At 50.2% G+C, this 25,529-nt stretch overlaps 2 protein-coding genes across 5 annotated transcripts in view; both read left to right on the top strand.

Annotated features, from left to right (window-relative positions):
- Positions 1-25,529, top strand: part of LOC134565370 (zinc finger protein OZF-like) — a 270,401-nt gene that overhangs the window by 75,987 nt on the left and 168,885 nt on the right. The window lies entirely within an intron of this gene.
- On the top strand, positions 11,057-15,266 carry LOC134565386 (zinc finger protein 239-like). Of its 2 annotated transcripts, none has more exons than XM_063424952.1 (2): positions 11,057-11,165; positions 13,813-15,266. In XM_063424952.1, the coding sequence occupies exon 2, from the start codon at positions 13,840-13,842 to the stop codon at positions 14,740-14,742; it is 903 nt and encodes a 300-aa protein (XP_063281022.1). In that variant the 5' UTR covers positions 11,057-11,165; positions 13,813-13,839; the 3' UTR covers positions 14,743-15,266. The 2 variants fall into 2 exon arrangements, with proteins under 2 accessions (XP_063281022.1, XP_063281021.1); XM_063424951.1 differs by having other exon boundaries at positions 11,075-11,165; positions 13,808-15,266.

Here is a 25,529-nt window from a genome sequence, read left to right as displayed (position 1 = left end):
TCATAGGCCAAAACTACATACAGGGCTTTTTAAGGATGCTGCATGCCGAGCTCTCCCCTTTTTACCCAGGGGCCGGGGTTCCAGGAGCAGGTCTCCCCTGAGGGCAGAGGGCGCCACCTCACTCTCCCCCTCTTTTCTCTGCTCGCTCCACTCTTCAAGTGCCAGTCACTGTAGCAAAAGCAAGGGCAGCTGCATCCACTCAAAAATGCAGTTTATGTTCAAAAGAGACTTAAGTTCAGTCTATGGCTGACATTATGCAAGAGAAGTCCAGCTCCAAGGCTACTCCTCTCATTCTTCCATCGGGTTCCTTCCAATCATGCTTTATCATCTCAGTCTCAGGCCGCTTCCCTCTCTCCGAAACTACCAGTCATGAGAATCAATGTCTAAGAAGAGTTTCTTTCTGCTACACAAGGGTTAACAGTTTTTTTCTCGGCAGGGTGCAGGCTCAGGCACTCCCAGGCTCGGCAACTCCCACGTGGCTGGGCACCTTCTCCCGGAGTTTGGGGGTAAAGAGGGGGTGAGCACACACAGAAGGCACTTCCACAGTTTTCCACCCCTCCATCCTGGACGGGGCAGCTCAGTTTCAGTCCTGTCTCCTCTCTTCTCCCCCCCCCCCGGGGCTCCGGCTTACCTGAGCCGACCACGTGTTTCCCCTCCCCCACCCAGCCTCGTGGCTGGGCAGGGGAAGGAGGCCTGACACGTCTCTCTGCTGAAACCGGGATCTGAAAAGAGGCCGAACCCCCTAGACTCCTGCTTTTAACTCTTTGTGTCCTCAGAGGCGTGTCTAAACCTCCGAGTGACCAATCTAGGTGCCAGCAGAAAAGCTGATTACTGATTGGACTGCCCACATCCCCCTGGAAAAAAATTCACCTCCCTTGCAACTACGACATTGCACCACTAAGGCAAGGAGTGGGAACTAATGGACCCGTCTTTGTAAAGGTACCCTTTCCACCTGCTGATTTAGTTATATGGAAACAATCAGCCGGAACGTATAGAGAAAACCCAGATAAGGTAGCTCGTGTGGTTAAGATGATAATGAAAACTCAGAACCCTGATTGGGAAGATATTCATGTGATATTAGACACTCTGATAGATGAGACAGAGATATGGTTCTTCGAGCAGCGAGAGAAAGAGCTAGAGAAGACATACGAAATGGTTTGGTGACAGGGACACTGGATTTTTCCCACTGCAGATCCAGAGTGGGATGCTAATGACCCCTCTGGAGTGGATATGTTAAGGCTAAAGAGATATCAGGAGTGGATTTCAGTTGGTGTTCAACAGGCAGTACCTAAGAGTATGAACTGGTCTAAGTTGGAAGAAATTCGACAGGAAAAGAAAGAATCTCCCACTGCCTTTCTAGAAAGACTTAAGGAAGCAGCTAGAAGATAAACTGATCTTCAGGTAGACAGTGAGCAAGGAAGAACTCAGCTTGCCTTTATTTTTCTGGGTCAGGCACAGGAAGATATTAGGAAAAAGCTACAGAAACTGGAAGGTGAAGAGTTAAGAAACTTGGATAAACTCCTAGAGGTTGCCTGGAAAGTTTATAATAACAGGGACAGAGAAATTGCCAAGAAACAGGGGCAAAGCCTTTTGGCAGTTTTACAGAGACAGGGGCGGGGACATGGTAGAGGAGGTCGTGGCGTTAATAGAGGTGGCTTTGGCAGAGGTTCTGGTCATGGTCTCAATCAGTGTGCTTATTGTCGGATGGAGGGACACTGGAAAAGGGAGTGTCCAAACTGGTTTAGCCAGAATGGTCAGCTTCAGTTAGACAGTATGTTTAATCAAAGTAGTGAGCATCAGCTGGATGGTGTAGCCAGGGTCATGGTTTTACATGAGAGAGAGCCAGGATCAAGGGAGCCCATGGTGACTTTGCATTTAGAAGGAAAAGACGTAAATTTTCTCATTGACACGGGGGCCACACATTCTGTACTAAATTATCTTGAGGGGCAAATCGGGAACAAGTCAGCAGCAGTCATTGGAGCCACAGGGAAGGAGGAGGTACGGCCATTCTTGCAACCGCTAGAACTGAGCTTTGAAGATAAGATCTTGACCCATGAATTCTTATACATGCCAGACTGCCCAACTCCGCTCTTAGGGCGCGATCTACTGGCAGCACTGGAGGCAGTAATTACTTTTGAGAATGGTAAACTCGTAATGAAAATACCGGAGTCTAAGACAGGAAAGATTTTGATGATAAAAGAAAAACCAATTTCTAATATTCCTAAAGAAGTAGAGGATGCAGTAATTCCCTCTGTCTGGGAAACAGATGTACCTGGAAAATCTAAATTGGCACAACCGGTACTTGTAGAGTTAAAAGAAGGAGCAAAAGCTGTACAAATCAAGCAATACCCTATAAAACCAGAAGCACGACGGGGAATAGCAAAGACCATTGATAAATTTTTAAAATATCAAATTCTAGAGGAATGTAAATCGGAATACAACAACCCAATCTTCCCAGTGAAGAAACCCAATGGTTGACTTGAACAGGGTTTAAGAGGTATAAATGAAATAGCAAAAGACATTCATCCAGTGGTTGCCAATCCCTATACATTGTTAGCATCCGTAAAAGAGATATATAAATGGTTTACTGTAATTGACTTAAAAGATGCTTTCTTCTGTATACCCCTTGACCAAGAAAGTAGGAAACTATTTGCCTTTGAGTGGAAACATCCAGAAAATGGAAGAAAAACTCAGCTCACCTGGACTTGATTACCGATGGGGTACAAGAACTGCCCCACTTTGTTTAAGAGTCAACTGGCAAAGGAACTAGAAATCTGGACCCGAGAAGGGCAAGTACCGAGAGACCAATATCTATTACTCCAGTATGTAGACGACATTTTGATTGCAACAGAGGAAGAAATGACCTGCATAAAGATAACCACTGAGATCTTAAATTCATTAGGAATGGGAGGGTATAAGGTATCCAGAGAAAAGCACAAATTGCCCAACAGACTGTGATTTACCTGGGATGTGAAATCTCGCAAGGGCAGAGAAAACTGGGTACTAATCGTATTCAAGCTATCTGTGCTATTCCAGAGCCCCAGAATCTACACGAGCTGCGGATCTTCCTCGGAATGACAGGGTGGTGTCGCCTGTGGATCATGGACTATGGACTGATCGCAAAACCCTTGTACGAGGCTCAGAAGACGCAGCTGTTCACCTGAGGCAAACCACAGAAAAAGGCCTTCCAGAAGTTAAAGGAAGCACTGACAACTGCTCCTGCTTTGGGGTTACCTTATCTGTCTAAAGACTTTCAGCTGTACATGCATGAAAGGCAGCGACTGGCACTGGGAGTCCTGACCCAATGACTGGGAAGCTGGAAAAAGCTGGTGGGTTACTTTTCCAAACAACTCGACAACATAAGTGCCGGATGGCCTTCATGTCTGCGGGCAGTGGCAGCTACCGTGCTGCTGATACAGGAAGCCAAGAAGCTCATGATGGGAAGACACATAGATGTCTATGTGCCACACATAGTAACTACAGTCCTGGAACAAAAGGGGGGCCATTGGCTCTCTCCAAGCCGGATGATGAAATTTCAGGTAACCCTGACTGAGCAGGATGACTATTGTTGCACTAAAAACAACTAACCTCTTGAATCCAGCTCTATTTTTAGGGGCCACAGCTGAGGAAGGTCCATTAGAGCATGACTGTTTAGAAGTCATCGAGCACACCTATTCAGCAAAAACAGATTTGAAGGATGTCCCCCTAGAGCAACCAGAGTGGGAACTCTTTACAGATGGAAGCAGCTTCATAGAGAACGGAGCCAGATACGCAAGATATACGGTAACTACAACTGATGTAGTAATAGAGGCAAAAGCACTACCACGTAACACGTCTGCACAAAGGGCAGAACTAATCGCATTAACCAGAGCACTAGAGCTGAGTGAAGGGAAGACAGTGAATATCTGGGCTGACTCCAAATATGCCTTCGGAGTAGTGCATGTACACGGAGCTTTATGGAAAGAAAGAGGACTGCTGTCCTCCCAAGGTACAAATATTAAACATCAAGATGCAGTCCTACAATTGATAGATGCAGTACAAAAACCTGAACAAGTAGCAATCATGCACTGCAAAGCACATCAATCAGGCAACTCCAAAATTTGTGAAGGAAATTGAAGAGCAGATTAGGCAGCCCGTCAGGTAGCGCGAGAGGTGCAGAAAACAATGGCCTTGATACCATCAAGACTTAATATCTCTCAATTTAATTTGCCTCCTAAGCCAAAATATACAATCGAAGATGACAGACTAGCACAACTGCTGAAGGCACAGAAGAACGCAGAAGGGTGGTATGTAACCGCACAAGGGCAAATAGTGGTACCTCCTTTGGTAATGAAAGAAATTTTACAGGTAAAACATAATGAGTGTCACTGGAGTGCAGAGGCGTTGGTAAAGTGGTTAAGACAATACCTAATCTCAGTATGGATGCAAACAACGGCCAAGTCAGTAATGTCTAAATGTGAAATCTGTCTGAAAAACAACCCAGTAGCTAGATGACAGGCACAGTTAGGCAGAACTCGGATAGGAATAGAACCAAGAGACTATTGGCAAGTGGATTTTGCAGAGTTGCCAAGAGCTCGAGGATACAAATACCTGTTAGTAGGGGTTGACACGTTTTTCTGGATGGCCAGAAGCCCTTCCCTGTCGCACAAACCAAGCAAAGGAAACAGTTAAGTGGTTATTACAGGAGATCATTACCAGGTTTGGGGTGCCCCTACGGATATCATCAGACAGAGGCCCACACTTTATAGCCATGGTGGTACAAGGGGTAAAGCAAGTTAAACAAAAAGATTTAGCTACCAGCTGGTTAGGTAAAATCTTTCAAGGATTAGGATGGAATGTGAGTTCATGGATAAAGTCTATCCTTGAAAATCTGATAATTTTACTAATTATAGTTTTAGTAATTTGGTCAGTTTACAGAATCTTGAAGAGAGAGATACAGAAAAAGGCATCTTGGAAGAGGACCATAATGAAGGCATTGGCACGGAATCCATATCCAGCACCTTCGATCCGCAACAACATCCCGCACAAAGCCTATGACAACAGAGGATCTGAAGATGAACATCCAGTATAAACTCTGAAGTCAAATGGACTGTATTAAGTGAAAGCATTTACACTTAGTATATTAGAGTGAAAATACTTTCAAAGGGGGGAATGATGGTGGAGGGTTAAAAATATAATTTCTGTATAAGTTAACCACGGGGTTAAGTTGAGGTATGTGTGGGGGGAGGAAAGTAGAGAACGTACAACTGGAACTTGACGCAGCTCGGCTTTGGAACAAGCGTCAGCTTCTGCAACCAGCTCCATGCTATTGTAATGACCGAATCAAGTGTGACTGTAGCCCAGGAAGGTAATTGAGAAGCATAGTTTTAACCAAATCAAGTGTGGATCAGGGTAGAAGTGTAGGTATGATTTAAGATAGTAACTAAGGAATAGGATAATCAGTATCTAGGGGTGGAGGTTAGTTAACATGTGTATAATTTAAACTACAAAAATCACAAATCGACTCTGTATTCTTGGGCACAAGATTTGGGCGTATCATCGCCCCTGTGTCCCCGCGCGCAAATAAAGAACCACATATGATCGCCTTCGTGTGGTTATGTTTTCCTACGCTAACACTTCTCCCCTCCATCAGGCTTCTCCCCCAGCTCTGAGCTCCGCCTGCATCTCTGCCCGCCCTCCTGGCACAGGAGGGTTCTTTCCTCCTCGCAGCTCCCTGTGCTGGGTTTGCAGCCCCTCCTCAGGCAGGATCTCCAAGGCTTTTCCTCCTCCTCCATCCGGACACTCCTTGGGAATGAAAAATCCTGGTTTGGCGGAAAAAAACAAGGGGTGAGCTCCTTGGGATGGGTGTTTCCTCCTTGCCCAAGTTCATCTCAGGAAGTCACCAGGAGTGTTGTGTCCATCAAACTCTTCAGACTACCAAGATCCAGCCCAAAAAAACCCTCCCAGGAGCTCCCCCTCTCTGATCTCCACACTTGGGTGTTTCCCCCTTCCCTGGGCCCATGGGGGTCCAGTGGATCCTGCTGTCCCTCCTCTCTAGGATCTCCCTTAGGGATGATCCGGCGATCCCACATCCGCCTGCGCTCTGCCAGCAGCAGCCCCTGCACCCCCCCAGTGCCCAAGAGAAAACCCCTGGGCGTCGTGGACCCCCACAATCCACCAAGGGGCATTTGCGGTTCAGCCTCGCCGTCCTCCAATTCGAAATATCCACAACCCCAGAAACAACAGCAGGAACCCCCCGCTGTATTTGAGGGGAGCTTCCCCCTGATGCTCACCAGCTGGCACCGAGCGTCACGCGGTGCCACCGGGGACAGCCCCGAGCTGCAGGGGACAGAGGTGACAGGAGATCACCCAGCACCGCACCCAGTGAGGCAGAACTCAGGAGATTTGGGCTCTTTCGTCCCCAAAAGCAGCTCAGAGCCCGGCAGCCCCAAAGGGTTCAAAGGTTGGTGGAATTTTTCCCAGTTGAAATCCTCCGTGGCAGGAATTAAACCCTTTAATTAGTGGCCAGACTTTAGGATCTTCCAGATCTTTTCTACTGAAACAGTTCTGTTTCTTCTGCTGGTTTTTCTCCATAGGGTAACAAAAATGGAGTCAGCAGAAAAAAGCACGAGGCACAAGTGCAGCAGAAAGAAACAAAGCAGGAACCCCCACAGGCACAGGGAAAATGGACCAGGGGCATCAAGGCTTGCATCAGGATATGGAACAGCACCGGCAGCCCTTCAGCATCGCAGGTCTCCTTCGAGCAGTGCAATCAGTGGGGCTGATTTGGAGCTCTCACTGCCAGCACGGAGCCTTTGGAAGAAGCGGCTCCTGGAAATCCCCTTTGGTGTGGAGTTCAGTTTTCCCAGTTCAGCCCCGGCACACAGGGATGAGGCTCAAACAGCCGAGCTGGGGGATGTCAGGGCTTAAAAGTCATCCTGCGAAGCCGAGGTTTGATCCTGGCAGGGCTGAGCTGAAGCGGCCGCACGGGAAGGGAGAGGAGGGAGGTGGAGGAGCAGCCGTGTTTAACCCCGCGGCAGGGAGTGTGAACCATTCCGGGGGAGGAATCCCGGGGAAGAATGGCAGAGGAGAATCCCGGGGGAGGAATTCCGAGGGAGGCATGCCCGGGGCAGGAATCCCAGGGTATCAATTAACGGAGTAATTAATCCCGTTTAATTGAGCGGTGGAACGAAGCGGTGCCCAGTGCGTGCAAGAAATTCAACCCCAAATCCCCTGCCGGGATCCAAACCACAGCCGGGATCTCATCCCATCCCACAGTCGCTTCCCCTGCCTGCACCACCCGGAGCTTTGCACCACCACAGCGCCTACAAAGGCCCCAAACCCAGCCCGAACTCCCAGCCCGGTTCAGGGCTCAGCCGCTTCCCGCAGCGCTCCCCGGGACCGAGATCCCGGAGGGCACGAACGATCTCCGTGCCCGCGCTGGGATCGCGGCAGGTCCGGCTGGCCCCGAGCCCGCGGGCCGGACCCTCGGAGCCGGGGCGGGGGTCGCTGGCCCGGCCCAGCCCAGCCCAGGCCAGGGGAGCTGCGCGGAGCCGCCCCCAGCGCCCGCGGGGCCGGACGGGCAAAACACAAACCTGGCCCAGCCTCTGCCCAAGGAAGGCAGGGAAAAGCTGCTCCCCTCCAGCAACGGGACCCCATCGAGGAGCCCGTGCTGGCCCGAGTCCAGCCGTGCTTTCCCAACAATCAAAAGGCTCCCAAACAAGACACCTTTAAGAATACAAAAGGCCAAACCAACCCCAAATCCGGGTTGTGCAAAGAGACGGCTTCAGCCTCACTCCCCTCTGTGCAATGTGCTGATTTGTGAGGGGAAAAAGCCAGGTGGCATTGCAAGAATCGTGGAATTGTTGAGCTTGGACAATGGCTTTAAAGTCCTGGAGTTCAGCCCTGCCAAAACCACCTCTGACTGTGTCCCCAGGTGCCACCTCCTCGGGTCTGTCAAACCTCCCCAGAACAGGGACTCCCCCCCTGCCCTGGGCAGCCTGGGAAGGACTGGACAACCCTTTCCGTGAAGGAATTTTCCCTATTTCCCCCCTCTCTTGGGACAAGAGCCCAACTCCACCTGGCTCTGAGCCCCTTTCCAGGTAATTTGAGTGAGAAGGTCCCTCCTGAGCCCCCTTCTCTCCTGGCTGAGCCCCCTCAGCTGCTCCTCTTGAGTTCTCCAGACCTTTTCCCAGCTCCATTCCCATCTCTGGACATGCTCCAACTCCTCAATGCCTTTCCTGGAGCTTGAAGCCACCAGCTCATCCAAAAAACCAGGGAGACTCTTTGGAAATGGGGTTGGAGATGAGCCCTTCAAGGGGAAAGGAGGGAAAATGCTCCCAATGGCTCAAGAATTCTGTTTCCCTTCAATTCCCTGTTTTCAGGTCACTTCCATGAGACAGCTGCTCCCTTTGGAAACCAAGATGAGATTAGATTTGTAGGCAGCAGGAAAGGTACAAACCAACCCCAAATTATAGGAATTAAAGATGTTAAAGGTGTGAGGCTCCATTGCTGATCATGTGTTTAGGGAGATTTGCTCATCTCCATCTGCCGAGGGGCTGAGAACCATGGACCTATGGAAGCACCCAAAATTCAGGAATTGATCCCCATTTAGGAGAAAATGGCCCAGCTAAGGTGATTCTTTAATTCTGCAATGAGCACCAGCCAACCCAGGGCCCCATTTCTGGCACCTCCCCAAGTCTGACCTCTCCCATTTCCATCCCCTCGTGAGACAAACATCACCCAAAGCTCTTTTTCCATCTGACAAACAGCTTTGAGGCCCTGTTGGATAAAAGATGCCCTGTCCCTTCTGAGAGCAGGGATGGCTGCTGCGGCCAGCAGTGTGAAAGCACAGAGGGGGTGGCACAGGGGCATCCTGTGGAAGCTGCCTCAGGTGACTCCAGAGCTGCTGCGGCCAAAGCGATGCTGATCCTAGGAAAAGGCTCCTCAGGGGAGGGGATACGCTCCTTCAGCAGCCAACTCTGCCCTCTCCACAGCCTGATCCCACCTAAGCCCACCTGAGCCAGGCTGACAGGCACATTCCAGCTCCTGCCACCTTCCTCTTCTCCTTCGAGGAGGCAGAGAGGAGACACAGCCCCAGGAGTGCCAAGTGAAGGGGGAACGTGGAGTTAGGAAGAAATTGGAAAGGGCTAGAGAAGAGGGAGAGAAGAGCAGGGCGCCTCAAAAACAGTTTCTCAAACAAAATTCAAGGGGGACCCTCCAGATTTCCCTGCTCTCTGAGCTGAAGCCCTCGCTGGCTGCTCCAGGCTGGATGAGCAGACTGGGAGCGCTGGGAAGGGGCCCCGGCTCGGGGCGCAGCCCCCGGGGCAGCCCCAGGGCCCCCAGGGCAGCTGCAGGGCTCCGCCAGCCGGGATGGAACGGGGCAGGGGGAGCAGGGCAAGGGACGGGGCTGCCGGCGCCAAGGGAACACGAGGGACACCGGGGGCTTGACAAGAATTTATAAAATAACCACAAATTGTAAAGAATACAAAAACAGCAGCAACAGCGGCACCATAAATACTGATGGGGTCATGCAAGGACATCCCACAGAAGGCTCTGAATTGGAAGGGACCCACAAAGATTGAGTCCAGCCCTTAAGGTAACGGCGCCTGTGGGGTCAAATCACACACTGGCATTATTGGCACCTTGTCCCAACCAAGGACACATCAACATGGAAGCACTTGTTTGTGGTCTGTATTCACAGTGTTATACCAATATAGATACAAAAGCTATTTATCAAAGTATAAATACCGTGCTAGAAATCTGTTTCCACAGTGTTATATCTACCTATATATACAGGTTTCGTGGATAAATGTGTAGTGTGTTACCATGAGGTTTTTTCCTAGCTGCATGAGCGGTCATATTAAAGGAGAAGGCTGTACCTTCTCACGCTCTTTTAATGTAAACACCAGCTATGTTTATGGAACATAGCCATTGTTTTTACATTCCATGCTGGGACAAACAAGACTGTGTGACAGTCCCCTTAACCAGTGTGGTGGGGAGGTTGGAACTCCATCCTCCAATCCACAGGCCTCATAGGAAATGTAGAGTTTTGTAAATAAACTTGGTCTTCCTGCCCTGCATGCTCTGTGAACCAGGACCAGCGTCCCAGTCTCAGTTCCTGGTAGGCCTTGCAGTGATAGTAGTGCAAGAGAAAAAAGATGATTCCCGGAGTGGCTCCAGAAGGAGAAAAAAACCCCCAGCCCCAGCCCAAGCAGCCACACATCAGCTCCCACATCACCTCCCCTTCCTGCAGGTTCATCTCCAGGAGACCAGGCACTGAGGTGAGCCTGAGACCAAATCCTGAGATGTTCATGAGATCAGGCCCTGAGGTGACCCTGAGACCAAATCCTGAGATGTTCATGAGATCAGGCCCTGAGGTGACCCTGAGGTCAGTGCAAGGCAGACCCTGTGGCTGAGGAAGGACATCCCAGGGTTTGGGGAAGGGGCAAAGCTGTGACTGCCCAGCACACAGAAGGTGCTTTGTCCATCCCCTGCTACAGTTGAGTTTTGGGTCTGCTGCACAGATAGGGAATCAGATTTGAGCAGAAAATGCTCCTGAGTTTATTCTCAGCCAGGAAAACACACTCTGCATCACCCAGGACAGGAATCCTGCAAGGAGGAGCAGAGACAATGCTGGCACCACAAAAGGACACTTTCTGCCCCATCCCCTGCCCATGCCCCAGGCCCTGACAGGCCCCCCAGGCCCTGCTCAGCTCCCTGGGACTCACGAGGAGTTGAAGCTGCTGCCGTCCTCCCACTGGAGCAGCTGCGGATCGGGCTCAGCCTCCCGAGGGCAAGAACCGGCAGCCCTGTCCTGGCGGCTTGGAGCCCAGGGACACTGAGCCACGCCTCGTTCTCGCGCGCTGAGGGGCGACCGCGGCCCGTCCCGCTCCGCATTTCTCGCCTCAGGCCCAGCGCGGGCACGGCCCCTCACGGGGCTCTTGGGCCATGGAGACGCCGCAAAGGGCGGGAAGGGTTTTCCTTCAGGGCAAGGGGGGCTGAGAGCCTTCCGCGGGCAGAGCCCGCCCCTCGCTGCCATTGGCTGATTGTGCCGTCACTCCTTGTTCTCGCGCGCTGATTGGGCAGAGGCACCATGGGCGGAGCGCGTGTGCGGGCCCGGGAGCGGCGGCAGCGGCCGGAGCCCGGTGAGGCGGCGGCGGAGCTCGGAGGCGGCCCCAGCGCAGGTGGGAGCCGCGCTGGCTTCTGGCGGGGCTGGGCCATGGCTGCGGGCGGAGGGGGCGGCAGGGGGCTGTGGCGGCTTCCTTGTGCCGTGTGGGCGCCGTGTTGGCCGTGGCCTGAGGGCGCTGCGGGAGCGGCTGCCCGCGCTCTCCTTCCCGCCGGGGCCTGGGCACGAGCCAGCGCCGGAATCCGAACCCCTGGATTTCCTTCTCAGCCTTTTCCAGACCAGGTGTCTGCAGCTATTCCCGGGGCAGTGTCTGGGGTGGATGTTGGTTGTTGTTTGCTGATGGTGGTTGATGTTTTGTTGATGGTCGTTATCTCTGTGGGTATCTTTTGGGCTCTTCCCAGTCTCTTGAGATGTTAAACTCATCTCTGGTGAGTGGTATAACATCCCTTAAATAACCAAAAATTTAAAATTGTTTTCGCCAGGGCAATGGGAAACCAAGCCTGAGTAGAGAAGTAAAATAAAAAATAGTTTTATGGTTGGTATATTTTCCCACAATCCAATCCCCCCAGCCCAGTGTGTGAGTGTGACTGAGCCCCAGAGTGGAATTGTCCCGTTGTCTTCCCCAGCCCTGTGGCAGTGCAGGCACAGCAAGCATTGAAGCTGCAGCAGTGGCAGCAAGGATTGTCCCCAGTGGCAGGAGGTGGCCAAGGAGGGTGCCCAGGCAGAGCATTCCAGCAGAGGATGTGTGGGCAGGCCCAGGGGCTTCCCCCGCTGTGGAGCCCTGGCTGCTGCTCCCTTGCCTTCAGTGCGGGCTCAGTCCCGGCCTGTTGAACTTTCACACACAATTCCAATTCCTTTTGTGAGTCTGGGAGAGCCATGGCTGGGGCATCAATCATTTTAGTTTGTCATTTTCTTTTGTTCTCTTTCTCATGTCCATACTATAACATTAGGACTGTCTCGGGATAAAAAATCATACAATGTTCTGGCTAGAACAGAGAATCCTCAATCCAGGTCCTTCAATTCCCTGTTAATCCTCAGGATTTTCATAGCTCCTTTTTAGTCCTGTGTAATTGTCGAGCTGGTCATGGGTTTAGGGTCTTAAACGGCCCAGAGCATTTTCCTGGTTATTACAATGGTATTTATTACATAAATGCATCAGTCTCGAAGGTCAGACTTTTTAGCATGTTGTTTTACTTAAAGTCATAAAGTTTCAAGTCCCAGTGGGGTGTAACAGCAAATTGACAGAGAGTCCCGACCATCGGGGAAAGATAAACTGACAAGGAGTCTCAGCCACAGGGGAAAGACAGATGGACAAGGGGTCCTGGCCACAGGGAGGGGCAGATTCCCAGCCCAGAGCCCCGTCCAGCCCAGAGTCCCGTTCCCCAGCAGCGCTCCCTGCAGCTGCAGCAGAAACAGCAAAGCCGCTGCCGTAGCAGCAGCAGCAGCCACAGCTGCACCCCCCAAGCAGCAGCAGCAGAGAGGCAGAAGCAGCCCCCAAGCGATGCAAGACCTGACAAAGTCCTGACAGCGGCTCCTGGCCACGGCTCCCTGGCAAAGCCCCGTTCTCTCTTGTTGTAGATGGCAGGAGGATGGATCGATCAGCAGAGAATTGATGAGTCGGTACCATTGACCAAACCCAGGGGATTTTCATCCATAAACCATAAATGCATGTTCATATCCCTATCTATAGGTTGGCCAATCAACTAAGAACACAATTCTAAAACATTCTCGCTACACTAATCTAAACATAATTTTAAAAATACGAAAAACTACGAAGGTTGGTATCAATCCTTACACAAAAACCTACGCACATAGCATATCTATTAACATAAAAAGATTTATCATATAGTGTATCTATTAAAGGTTCTACCTCATTCATGTAAAAATTTTACCTGCTCTATCGAGTACTGTGAGCGATGTTCTAAAATGTTTTTGTTATGTCTAAAACTGAACTACCAGCCCTTAAGGCTCTGTGCTCTGTTCTAGCTAACATATTCTTAAAGCGCTTAGAGTCTGCTTATTTAAATAATAAAGTCTAAACTTCTACTTGATATTTACGTGGCTTAATATATTTTAATTTCTCTACAGGCTTTAATTCAATCCCTACATCTTTCTCTCTCCCTGGGGAAGCCAGGGGGGCATGCACTCCAACAGCTAGGCACACAGGAGGAGAAGGAGAAGTAGTGCTGAGGAACAAAATGGTCAAAGGATGCACGTGGGAGGAGAAGGTGGGATTGTTTAGGAGAAGGACGAATAGTAGGAGGAAGAGCAGTGTGAGGAAGAGTAGGGACACAAGAGGAGGATCAGGAAGAGGAGGCAGCACAAGGTTCCACCCCTCCCTGGATCTGCAGCTTCCCTCCAGCCCCAGGAGCGTTGTCCCCTACATGTAGCAGGTGACCGGGGAGGGGATCCATGATTTTCATGGGAGTGAATCTTGGTGTTTCTGATCTTTACTGGGCTAAATGTTGGTGCTTTGTTTATTTGCAAGGGTCTGAATCTTTATATTTTAGAAGAGATTTAGGCTGATTCTTCATGTTTGGGGAGTTTTTCATTTTTGTTGTGATGTTTGGAGGACTTTTGGGCTGAATCTTGGTGTTTTGGAGGTTCTTACAGACACAAGGTGCCAATGACTTCCTGAGATGAACTTAGGGAAGTAGGAACCCCCAGCCTAAAGCGCTCTCTTCTTGGTTTTCTCCCCAAACCAGGATTTTTCATTCCCAAGGAGTGTCCATATGGAGGAGGAGGAAAAGCCCCAGAGATCCCGCCCAAGGAGGGGCTGCAAACCCAGCGCAGGGATCTGCGAGGAGGAAAGACCCCCCCTGTGCCAGGAGGGCGGCCGGAGATGCAGGCGGAGCTCAGAGCTGGGGGAGAAGCCCCACAAGTGCCTGCAATGTGGGAAGGGTTTCAGCTGGAGCTCTGAACTGATCCGGCACCAGGTGATCCACAGTGGGGAACGGTCCTACGAGTGTGGGGAGTGTGGGAAGAGCTTCAGCCGCAATTCCAGCCTGACCCGGCACAAGAGGATCCACAGTGGGGAACGGCCCTATGAGTGTGGGGAATGTGGGGAGAGCTTCAACCACAGCTCCACTCTGACCCAGCACAAGATGATTCACACTGGGGAACGGCCCTACAAGTGTGGGGAGTGTGGGAAGAGCTTCAGGCGGAGCTCTGATCTGATCCGGCACCAGGTGATCCACACTGGGGAAGGGCCCTGCACCTGCTTGGAATGTGGGAAGAGCTTTGCATGGAGCTCCGACCTGAGAAAACACCAGCACATCCACACCGGGGAGAGGCCCTACGAGTGTCCCCAGTGTGGGAAGAGGTTTCAGACCAGCTCCCATCTCCTCACACACCAGCGGATTCACACGGAGGAGAGGCCCTTCCGCTGCCCCGACTGCAGCGAGGGCTTCAAGCGCAACGCCACCCTCATCATGCACCGGTGCATCCACACCGGGGAGAGGCCCTATGAATGTCCCCAGTGTGGGAAGAGCTTCTCCAGGAGCTCAATCTTGACCAAACACCAACGGAGGCACCATAAGGGAAGCCCTGTGAGTGCCCCGAGAGCGGGAAGAGCTCCGTGCGCTGCTCCAGCTCCATCCCCCATGGGAGGATCGGCATTGGATGATCCCCAGTGACCCCCGCTGGGCAGAGCCCTGGTGATCCGTGGTCCTGGTGATCCCTGTTGGGAAGACACCTGGCTGGGATGCTCCACATCTTCCTGTCTCCCTGTGGGCACCTGGATGAACGCAGGGGCAGGAACATCCATGGGGACACAGACTGACATTGGGAATTCCTTGGGGAGAGAGGATTTGTTGACTTTCAACCCCAGAAAATCTTTAGAGTTCAATCCTATTTTCTGGTGGCATAAAGGAATATTGGAGATCTTTTCCAACCTCAGGGATTCCAGGATTTTGATTTCCTATTGCCTGAGGGCATCTTCTGTTTCCAAATGCTGGTGGACTGGGGGAAAGACCAAGATTTTGGGGATAGTGGGATGGAAACCCGTCCAAACAAGGTTCTTCCCTCCCATCCAAGCACGTGGATCCTCAGCTGGCATGGATAGGGAATGCCTTTTCTTTTGGCCTTGATTTGCTTTTCATTTCTCTTCATGTCTTTAAAATATCCAACAGTGTGGTAAAAATAAAGACATGAACTAAGACATGGGTGGGGCAATGGTGGGACATGGACATGGAGAGTGAGATGGGGACACATGGACATGGAGGGGGACGTGGCCGTTCATGGGGACATGAGGGGACTCGGGCACAGGGAGATCTGGCAGACAATGACAGGGATGGAAACGTGGTGGGGAGACAGCCCTGGGTGAGAATATGGTGGGACATGGCCAGTGACACGTGGGGACATGGCCATGGCCGGTGCCATGGGGGGAACTTGCAGGGGCTGTGGGGGATGCTGGGTTTGAGGGAGTTGAGGGTCCCTGGCAGAGACTTGGGCCTTGCTGAGGGCTTTGGGGACCCCAGGCCCAGCGGCTCCGGCTGCGCTGGGAGACCCTGGCATAAAGATTAGAGAGTCTGATATTGGAGTTTGGAGACGGAGCAAACGCACGTCCAATCAATGTGATTAATAACAAAGGTTCTCCTCTGTATTCACGAAACTGCTGGTTTTATACAGTACAGAATAGTTTACAGTAGCAGGTGCATTTCTATTGGCATTTAGTGTGAACAAAAATGTAAGCTATTTCAGTTTAAGGCAGCGACCGTATTTCCATCCTATCTATCATAGCTAAAGCATGTACACACCTTACGTGAATTTCTAACTGCGCCACAGGTTTATCTACTTCTAGGCAGGCCAAAATCTGAGGCCTTGGAGGCCCAAATCTAAGGCCTAGTTTGGGATAGCTCAACCTTTATTCTATAAGTCATCCTGCTCTTGCTACATTTGCCGGTTTTTCACTTGAGCTATCCAAACTGGGTCTGTAGCATGGCTAGCTACTTTTGCATACACTGTTACAAGCAAAGCACAATTCGATTTACCCAGAAAAACCCCAAGATCCCAGCCATTAAAAGCACAAAGATAAAAGCACAGTATTTTGTCCCCGCCGTTCATCTATACACATGTTCCAAATTTAAAGTCCCAAAATCATCTGCGGTCTCTTCTTCTTCACTGTCTGGTGATGTCTCATGACTGCAGGCTTCTCTGTTGTTACTGGGATAGTCGAGGTTACCTTCTGTTAACGCAGCTGCAATGATGTGTCCCTGTTGCTCTATGGCATCTTGCATGCCTGCGGTAAATGCTGCTGTCTCGTTGTCTCGTTCAGCTCTGGCAGCTTTTACTCGCATCTCATCAACTCCACAGCTTTGTAGAAGGGAAGCTAAAACAGTCCTGGTATGTGAGTTGGCATTCTCAAAGGCAAGGGAACAAAACAGATGTTCTTGCATACCAATGAAAGTGAAATGTGATTATCAAATCATTTTTGCCATCACCTCAGAGACTGCAAACTGCTGAAACACTTTCCTTCAGTGAAGATCCTGATACCCTTTCCTGGACAACAGGGATATCAAGTTTCACCTCAAAGTTGATTCAGCTGTTATATTAATAGGATCAAATTGCCAAGTCAAGATAACTTGCATATTATTTTTTGGAGCAGAAACCTCTGGGCTTTGTTGGCAAACAACATCCGTCCAAGTTAAAATCAGAGTCTGGCCAGGACCCAAACTTTAAATTGGAGTGATGCTCTTTAGTATATCTTTTAAATAAAACCTCTAACAACAATGAACACAAAATGCCTAACATACAACAAACTGTTATAATATCTTCATACCAAAAAAAAAGTACTTAAAATGAAGCTTAAAAGAAAATTCTGACTTGCACTTAACAATGCAACTACATTTTTTAACAACAGCATTTACAAAATACTTAAATGGCTAAAAAATATATAGAAAAATTCAAAATGACAAATGCCTTTTCAAAAACCCTATAAACAAATGACAAAGCATAAAAACTTAACTGTAATATCAACTTACAAGTGCTATCAATTTATATATATATTTTCATACTATATAATCAATATATCAATACTTAACATGTCAACAAATTGTATTTCAAGACTCTCATACACTTATGAATTCAAAATGAAACACAAAAGACTAAAACATTTCAAAACTAACAATAAAATCAAAAATCTAACAAATTGTATCTTCTCATCAAATCTTATTTATGAATAATCATAATCATAATCATTTCAATTAAAATGGTTTCATTTTTAAAGAGAAATAACTAAATTTTGCAAATTAAACAAACATACCTTTTATAAATTGTAAATCACCTTTTAAATCAATTAACACTTAAATCCAACGCAAACAAATCTTAATAAAAATTTACAACTTACAGTAATCTTATAAAATCTATATGCAGCAAATCAATAAAATATAAATTCATTACTAATTAAACTTCTTGAAACTTAAATATAAACTTAAACTCATCAGGGCCCAAATCTTAAAAATAAACTTTAAAATTATATATTTAACAATATGTAACTCAAACTCAAACTAAACCACACAAAAATGAATCTTAACAACATCAAAACATAGAAACATAACTCAAACACAATGAATAACTCTGGCTAAAAGCTCATTTCTATTTAATTTTCTCTTTTATCTTCTTTATGGTAGAATGTCCCTTTCTCACATTTTGTTTCCCACACAATGATGGATTGCTCCACAACAGAGGGACGAATGATTGTATTTTCTTCTTCTGGTCTTTTCTTGCAATGTCCACTTCTCAGGGTCTCTTCCCTGAGATTCTCCTCGGGGTTGCTGTTCCCCGAGGTAATAAAGTTTTCTCCCAAGGTTGCTGTTCCCTGGGAGTTTCCTGGGGTTGCTGTTCCCCGAGGTAATAAGGTTTTTCATCTTCTCTTTGCCCTAAGTGTTTCACACCGGAGCTAGAGACGACAAGCTGAGTCCGCCAGTGCATGTTTCCAAGGCTGTTTATTCTTCATTATCTCAGTTCTTTCTCAGCTCTACCAGGCCTCCCTGGCAGGGTACATTATCTTAGTTCTTTCTCTGCTCTGCAAGGCATCCCCAGCAGAGCAGGACACACGGCGGACTGGGCAGATCAGAGAGCCCCGCACCTTATGTACGGTACCCCTGACACAACCACAGTCCAAAATGTACTTTTTGTTTACAAAATTTTACCAATGCCTACTACCTATGTTAACATGTCGTTTCTACTCTAAACCAGTCTCTAAAATCCAACTCAGCAAAAGATGGGGGATGAGAGCAAGAACAAGGAGCACAGGGGCCACTCCCCAATTCCTCCATCTTGTCTCTTCAACCCCATATACTAAAAATCCTAGATTCTACATTTACATTCTATGATAAACTAAATACTACTTATTTTGAATTCTCTCATCTTGTGATTCTTCATACAATATGGGCATTCACTCCCATGGACAGGGATCAGAGACAGTGTCCTCCTGGGCTCTGTGTGAGGCTGGCTGACCCCCTTGTACAGATCCCAGACCCCCCTGTCCGGTCTCCAAACCCTCCAGGGTGACCAGAGGGATGTTCTAGACTCTGACATCCACCTGCTGTTCTGTTGAAGCACTTGTTGAAGTGCTGTGAGAATTCCTTCGTTTTGGGCTTGGAGGATCTTATCAAGCTGAAGTGTGTCTGCTTCACTGTATGTTTTCACCATCTCCCTAACAATCCTGGAAGCTCTTTGGGCACTGGCATAACATAGGGTTGAGTCACAACGACTTGATTGTCTTCAAAGATGATACAGACAGGGTCTGCGCTCATTGAGAGGACACTCATGCCACCCACCCCCACAACGTGGGTGTAGGGAGATCGCAGGGACCAACTAGGCAGCCAGTGCAGTTGATTTATAGTGGAAGTGTTCACGCCCGTGTCGAAAAGTAGTGATAGGGTGACAAATTGCATTGATGCAGGCTGTGAGGGTGCAGGGGTCTTAGATCGAGCTGGATCTGAGTTCTCGAAGGCTGCCATGGGGCACAGCCATGTTTGTTGTGATCACATGTGCCGATGATGTCAGCTCCTTTTCCAGCGAGGAGAAGGCTGACACCGCCCCGCTCTCAGCACCGCCCCGAACTCTGCCTCCTTGCTGCGTCACTTTTACCCGCCCCGCTCTGCCTTCGGCCCCGCCTGCCTCCTCATCTTTCACCACGCCCCTGAGTCCGGTGGCCGAGCCGTTTCCTGTTTGCTTTCATTCTCCCCAGGCGCTGGCGAAAGCACTTACTGCATTCAGACCACATGGCTATCTACATCCACTATTCTGCGCAGAGAGGGGCAAAGCAGAGCTGCATTCTCACTTAAGGGATGCATGGAATTTATACCGAAGGACCTGGCTACTTTAGATGGTTTTTCCAGCTCTTTTGGCTCAGAGAGGGAGACTCCAGGGTAAGAGGGAAAGGGAGTTGTTTTTTCCAAAACTAAAATTGCGGCTCTGCGTTTTCAGCGAATGTTTGCAAGGTATTTATCACTTTTTTCCAAATCACGCCTAACTCTGAACAATTCTTTGCTTCTTTTCTTTGAGAAACAACAGAGTCCCATAATAATTCACCTATTTCCTTCCATCCTGCTTCACTAAAGAGAAGCGATGGCTGGTTTAACTTCCCTTTTTTCCGAACCCATAGGGTTAACTGTCCCATATCAGTTTCTTTTATGTTTTCGCCCCTCTTAGAGGCAATTGTAGCTAAGAGGTGCCATGCCGTGCGATAGTCTTTTTCCATGATTTTAAAATCCTTTGTTCTAACTTGCAGCCGTTGCTTACCTCTTTCTTCCACCGCGTGTTGCTGTTCCCCTCCAGGTGAAATCAGGCGACAAGCGCTCTCCAAAACCCCAGCCCTGTGAGCTCAGGGAATGTTCATGTGTCTCGTTCAGTCAATTGTTCAGACCGAATCCAAATACACAAAACAAACTCTAAACGGCAGGGACTTTCACCGCGTTTAGGTGAGATCCGTGTTTAGATGAAAAGTTTAAAAATCAAAATAAAATCCTTATTGAAACGTATCTGCCTTAAAGCAAAAATAAAAAGCAAAAACAGGTCCCTATATCAGGCACCGGTTGAAGATAGGGACTCTGATATTGGAGTTTGGAGACGGAGCAAACGCAGGTCCAACCAATATGGTTAATAACATACGTTCTCCTCTTTATTCACGAAATGACTGGTTTTATATGGTACAGAATAGTTTACAGTAGCAGGTGCATTTCTATTGGCATTCAGCGTGAACAAAAATGTAAGCTATCACAATTTCAGGCAGCTACCGTATTTCCATCCTAACTATCATAGCTAAAGCATGTACACACTTTAAGTGAATTTCTAACTGCGCCACAGGTCTACCTACTTCTAGGCAGGCCAAAATCTGAGGCCTTGCAGGCCCAAATCTAAGGCCTAGTTTGGGATAGCTCAACCTTTATTCTATAAGTCATCCTGCTCTTGCTACAGATTCAAGCCTTGCCTATGGCTTTGCTGGGAATCTGTAAACATCCTGGGTGGAGGGAGAACATCAGTCCCTATGAAATACTGTATGGCAGCCATATGAGATTCCAGATGTTCCAGCTGAAATTCACATTTTTCACAACATCAGTCCCTATGAAATACTGTATGGTAGCCTGTTGAGGGTTAGATTTGTTTGTTTTTACCTTATAGAATTTTTCCCCATAGGTTGCTAGGAAACTAACTACTGGGTACTTAGGGGCACCTAAAAAGATCAAAGTGACCAAAGGAGAGGACTGTAGCACCTGGCTACACTTCTTTTGTCTCGGGCAGTTTTCTCTCAGAGTGGGAAGATACTGAGAGTCTTGGGGGCAGGTAAAGGACGGGGCTGGGGGCAGCTGTGTTCTCTCTCGCTCTGGGCATTGGAAGGAGGATGGCCGAGCTGTTGCTTCCTGCAGGGAAAATTCCCTGTCACCATTAAAGCTCAGTCCTACCTAGGGATCCACCACCATCTGCTCCTGTGCCCAGGAATTCTGAGGTCACCATCTCCTGCCTTGCCTGACTGGGGCCGTCACTGGCCCACCCTCACTTTTCTTCAGGGCTGCTCTGAGTCTTTTTGCTACGCTGTAACTCTGTATTCCCCGCCTGCTAGAACATCCCGCAGTTCCAGCTACCAGCGCGGAGCTTCTGATATATCTCATCCACCAGCCCAGGATTTTCCACCTGCTTGGTGCTCTCAGAGTTCTGCAGGGACTTCGAGATCAAACTGCCCCGGGCTTTGTCAAGTAAAGCCCCTCGAGGTTCCTGGTTCTGTTTATCATCAGTGCTGAAGTTGGTGTTGTTTGCTTTGCCTTGTTACACATATGAGTAAGGAACTGTTATTCCTATCCCCATACTGTTATGAACGAATTCTCAGCGAGTGTGGCTCGCTGCCCCTGTGTAGCTGCTGTAGCCCAAGATGTGGCGGGGTTATGTCTCCAGAACTCTTGAGATGGCTGCCACCGTCCCCAGCCCTGACGGATCCGCTGCCGGAGCCCTGTCGCTACAGGTGGGGCCCTGCCCTGGGGGGATGCCTTGGCGGCTGCCCGGAGCCACTGCAGCTGCTGGTGTCACAGCCCCTCTCCCCGGGAAGCGGCGGCCCCGCCGGCTGGCTGGGAGCCGGGGGAGATTGCCGAGCGTGGTTCTGTGGGGCTCTGGAGGGGGCAGTGGGAGGCACCGGGGCACCGGCACCTCAGAGACAGGCGACCCCTGTCCCTGGCAGGGCTGGGCAGCCACCCTGCCCGTCCTGCATTCCTGCATTAGCATGGTAAAAGCAAGGTGATTGTCCTAGCTGTGCCTACCATAATCGGAGTTTACCTAGTTCCTCCCCCGATGCTGCCTACTTGAGGAGGGCATATGCAAATAAGACAAACACACAGCACGCTGGGAGAGAGTTCTTTGGGGATGAAAGGCACCCCAAAATGGAAGACTGGACACGGTGAAAGATCCAGGTAATGCTCTCGCCGAGGAGGAGGTGAATGCACCCCCCTGGCCTGGTTTGAGAACTCACCATGATCTATGGGCGTGGGGACTGGGCCAGCTCGAAGGACAGAGACAGAGAGCGGGAAACTCTCGAGGTCTGCCGCTTTGCACTTCAGTGACAGACCTCCACTGCTCTGTCTTCTGATGGATGACAGAAGACAGAGAGCTCTCTAGAGAGAGCTTCTAGCTGTTCCCATGGGGACAAGGACACCTAGGGTTCACAGTGCAGTGATGAACTGGGACAGCACCTGCTCCTTCGGATTGCTACAGCAGCCTGTCGGACCCTACCATCCAGATGATGACTTTAATAAAGATCTGATCACTTTAATAAAGAGCTGAATATTAATATAGGCATAAGCCTTGTTCTTTTCAAAAGCTCTGCCTGATAGACCCTTAATTGTCAAAATTACAATAATTCAGAGGGAGGGAGTTTCAGTTCTCCAATCCAAGGGAGGCTTCAGCTTTCCCTGGCAGACAAATGTCTTTCAAACTAAGACAACAGCATTCACTGAGTTAGTTATAATGTAAAAGTTAGTTATAATAGTTATAATATAAAAGCATTTTAGTATTTTGCAGTCTCTATTTTAATATTTCTCTAAGGCCTGTGATATAATATCCATTTATTATGCTGCCATTTCAAGAGGCAGTATAGTGCACACATCAACTGATAGAATATGTTATACCAAAAAGCAGGTCAAAGGAATTATAAATTGTACCACATTGAAATCGTTGTGATCCGTAGCAAGGTGCATAAGCTGGTACATGAATGCAAAAGCCAATATTTTATTGGCATTTATATTGTCATTAATATTGTCATTTATCTTTTCATTTATAACCCGGGTCTACTGCCTCTCCTGCAAGGCACCGAGGGGGCATATCCAACCCCTGCACCCACATCGTTGCGTGTCCCCAACTTTCCCTGAGTATTCTTGAGTGTCCCTGCATGTCCTTGTGTGTCCCTGAGTGTCCTCAGTGACATCACCCCAAGAATTTCCATCAGGATTTGGGACAGTTTCGATGAAAATTCCCAGAAAATTCCCAAATTTGTCTCAAACACCATGCAGGGAGAGAGGAAAGGATCCATGACACCAGCGATGTCCCCAATGGCATCACTGTCCCCATGATGGGATGTCGCTTTTCCTGCAGCAGCCTCAGGATGTCCTTGATGGCTCTTTGGCACGGCTCGGCCACTGCGTGGCCACCGGGGCTGTCATGGGGACTCACAAGGAGGGCGTGGATGTCCCCAAGTGTCCCCAGCAGGTGATGCGTGGTCAGGCGGGTGCTGGCCTCCCACAGCTGCTCAGCCTCAGCCACTGAGGCCACCAAGGCCATGGGGACATCAGAGGATGCCTCCCTTGTCTCCTCCAGGGTGGCCTCCCTGAGCCAGCACAGCAGCTCCCAGGGGAACACGGTGGCTTTGTCACATCAAGTGCACCAGGAGCCTCAGGGCCTCCTCCGGCCACTGTCCACTCTTGGTGTATGCATTTTCCCACTTGTCGTGGAGTTCGGTGGCCTCCCCAGCCAGACGGTCCCAGCTCTCCATGAGTGAGGCCACCGAGTCCCTCCAGGCACTGGCCGTGGCTGTCACATGAGCATGGGCCTGGCGGGCGAACAGGACCCAGTGACAGTCACGGACACGTGGGAATGTGGCATGGCTGGCAGGAAACAGGAAGAGGTGATGTCACCACCCTGGTCCCGCCCCCCACCTGCAGGGCCACCACGAGGTCCCCAATGTCCCCAGAGTGTCCCCAACAGGCCCTGATGTCCCCCCCATGTTCCCAACAATGCCCAAGTACCTCCCAAATGTCCTGTTGGGGACACTAGGGAACCAGTGGGGTCCTACTGGGGACACTGCGGGGACATCGTGGTCACACGAAAGGTGACAGGGCACGTCAGGGTGGCCCCGGTGTCCCCAAGGGAAGAACACAGGGGTGTACCCAAGGACCCAATGTCCTGCGGGGTGTCCCCATGTCCCGGCGGTGACGGTGACACCCCTGTGTCCCGACCCTGTCCCTGCCCCTGCCCACCAGCACACCCAGAGCCACCTCCAGCCTCTGCACTGCCTCCTCGTGCCCCTCCCCCAATGTCCCCAAGGCCACTGCGATGTCCCCAAGTGTCTGGGTGGCGTTGGGAACCCCTGTCCCTGCGTCCCCCACAGCATCACCTCCCCATCCCAGGTGACAGCAGCCACCAAGATTCCCAGTGTCAGCGTCACCTCCTCCAGCTGCCCCAGCACAGCCGCGCTGATTTACCTCCAAGGGGCAGGATTTATCCTGCCAGGACCTCAGGGACCCTTTTGGGGCCTGGATTGATCCCATAGGTCTCCATTTCCCCTGCTGACCCCAATGACCCCCTCAGGGCCCTCTCACACCCCACCCCCCTCCTTCCTGGGCTCTGATGCCCCCTGCCAGGATCTTGATTTGGAATTGTTTTTTTGGGATTGTTTTTGGGGATGCAGCAGCATTTGGGGTGTGGGATTTGGGATTGTTTGGGGATCCAGGATTGGAAATCTTTGAGGATTGGATTTGGGGTATCCAGCAGCATTTGGCATCTGGGGTTTTTTGGGATCCAGGACTTGGGATTTGAGATCACCTGGACAGCAGGATTTGGGATCATTGTGGATCCAGGATTTGATGTAATTTTGGGATTTTTAGGGATGCAGGATTAGAGGTCATTTGGGATCATTCCTCAGGATCCAGCAGGATTTGGGATCTGGAATTTAAGGTGGCTCGGGATCCGGGATTTGGGACCATTCCTTGGGACTCAGCAGGATTTCAGATCATTCAGGACCCCCGGGTCCCCCAAACACCCCCGATGTCTCCTAAGGGTCCCTCTGTCCCCCCTTCCCACCTTCCCGTTCATGGCCCCGCCCCTTCCCCGCCCCTTTCCCCGCCCACTTTATCACCCTCCCAGGAACCCTCGGGTTTTGTTTCCATTCACGTCCCGCCCCTTTTCCCACCACCCTGTTCCTTCCCCGCCCTTCCCCACCAACCTCAGGCCACGCCCCCTCCTCTCCCCATTGGTCGCCTCTCGTGAGGAGGCCTCTTTTCCACGCCCCTGTGTCCGCGCATCTCCCAATCCCCGCCCCCTCCCTGCTCCGCCGCTTTCCATTGGCCGCAGAGCGCGGCCCCGCCCCGCGAATCCCCGATCGGCGTTGATTGACAGGCTCCGCGCAGAGGCGGCCCCGTGGGGACCGAGGGGGAGAGGCTGGGGACGTTCCGGGGTGAGTTCAATCAATGGGGGGGGTCCGGAGGGTATCGAGGGGCAACCGTGGTGAGTGGGGGTCCTGGTGAGTGGAGGAGGGGGAGAAGTGATGGGGGGGGTGGGTGAGTGGCGGTGAGTGGAGGGTCCTGGCGCATTGGGGGGGGGGTAATGGATCGGGGTGTCCAGGCGCTGTGGAAGGGGTCGATGAAGGGGGAGCAGTGAATGGGAGGTAAACAAGAAATTGGGGAGAGTACCTGGTGATAACGGGAGTTCCCAGGTGATA

The sequence above is a fragment of the Prinia subflava genome, unplaced genomic scaffold (assembly GCF_021018805.1).
Source record: "Prinia subflava isolate CZ2003 ecotype Zambia unplaced genomic scaffold, Cam_Psub_1.2 scaffold_47_NEW, whole genome shotgun sequence".
Lineage (NCBI taxonomy): Eukaryota > Metazoa > Chordata > Aves > Passeriformes > Cisticolidae > Prinia > Prinia subflava.
Note: the sequence above shows the minus strand (reverse complement) of the source record. Positions and strands in the feature narration are given on the sequence as shown.

Coding starts and splice junctions, on each gene's coding strand:
- LOC134565386 (XM_063424951.1), top strand. CDS start 11,075: ATGGGCGGAGCGCGTGTGCGGGCCCGGGAGCGGCGGCAGCGGCCGGAG. Junction 11,166..13,807: donor CGGAGGCGGCCCCAGCGCAG/GTGGGAGCCGCG, acceptor TTTTCTCCCCAA/ACCAGGATTTTTCATTCCCA.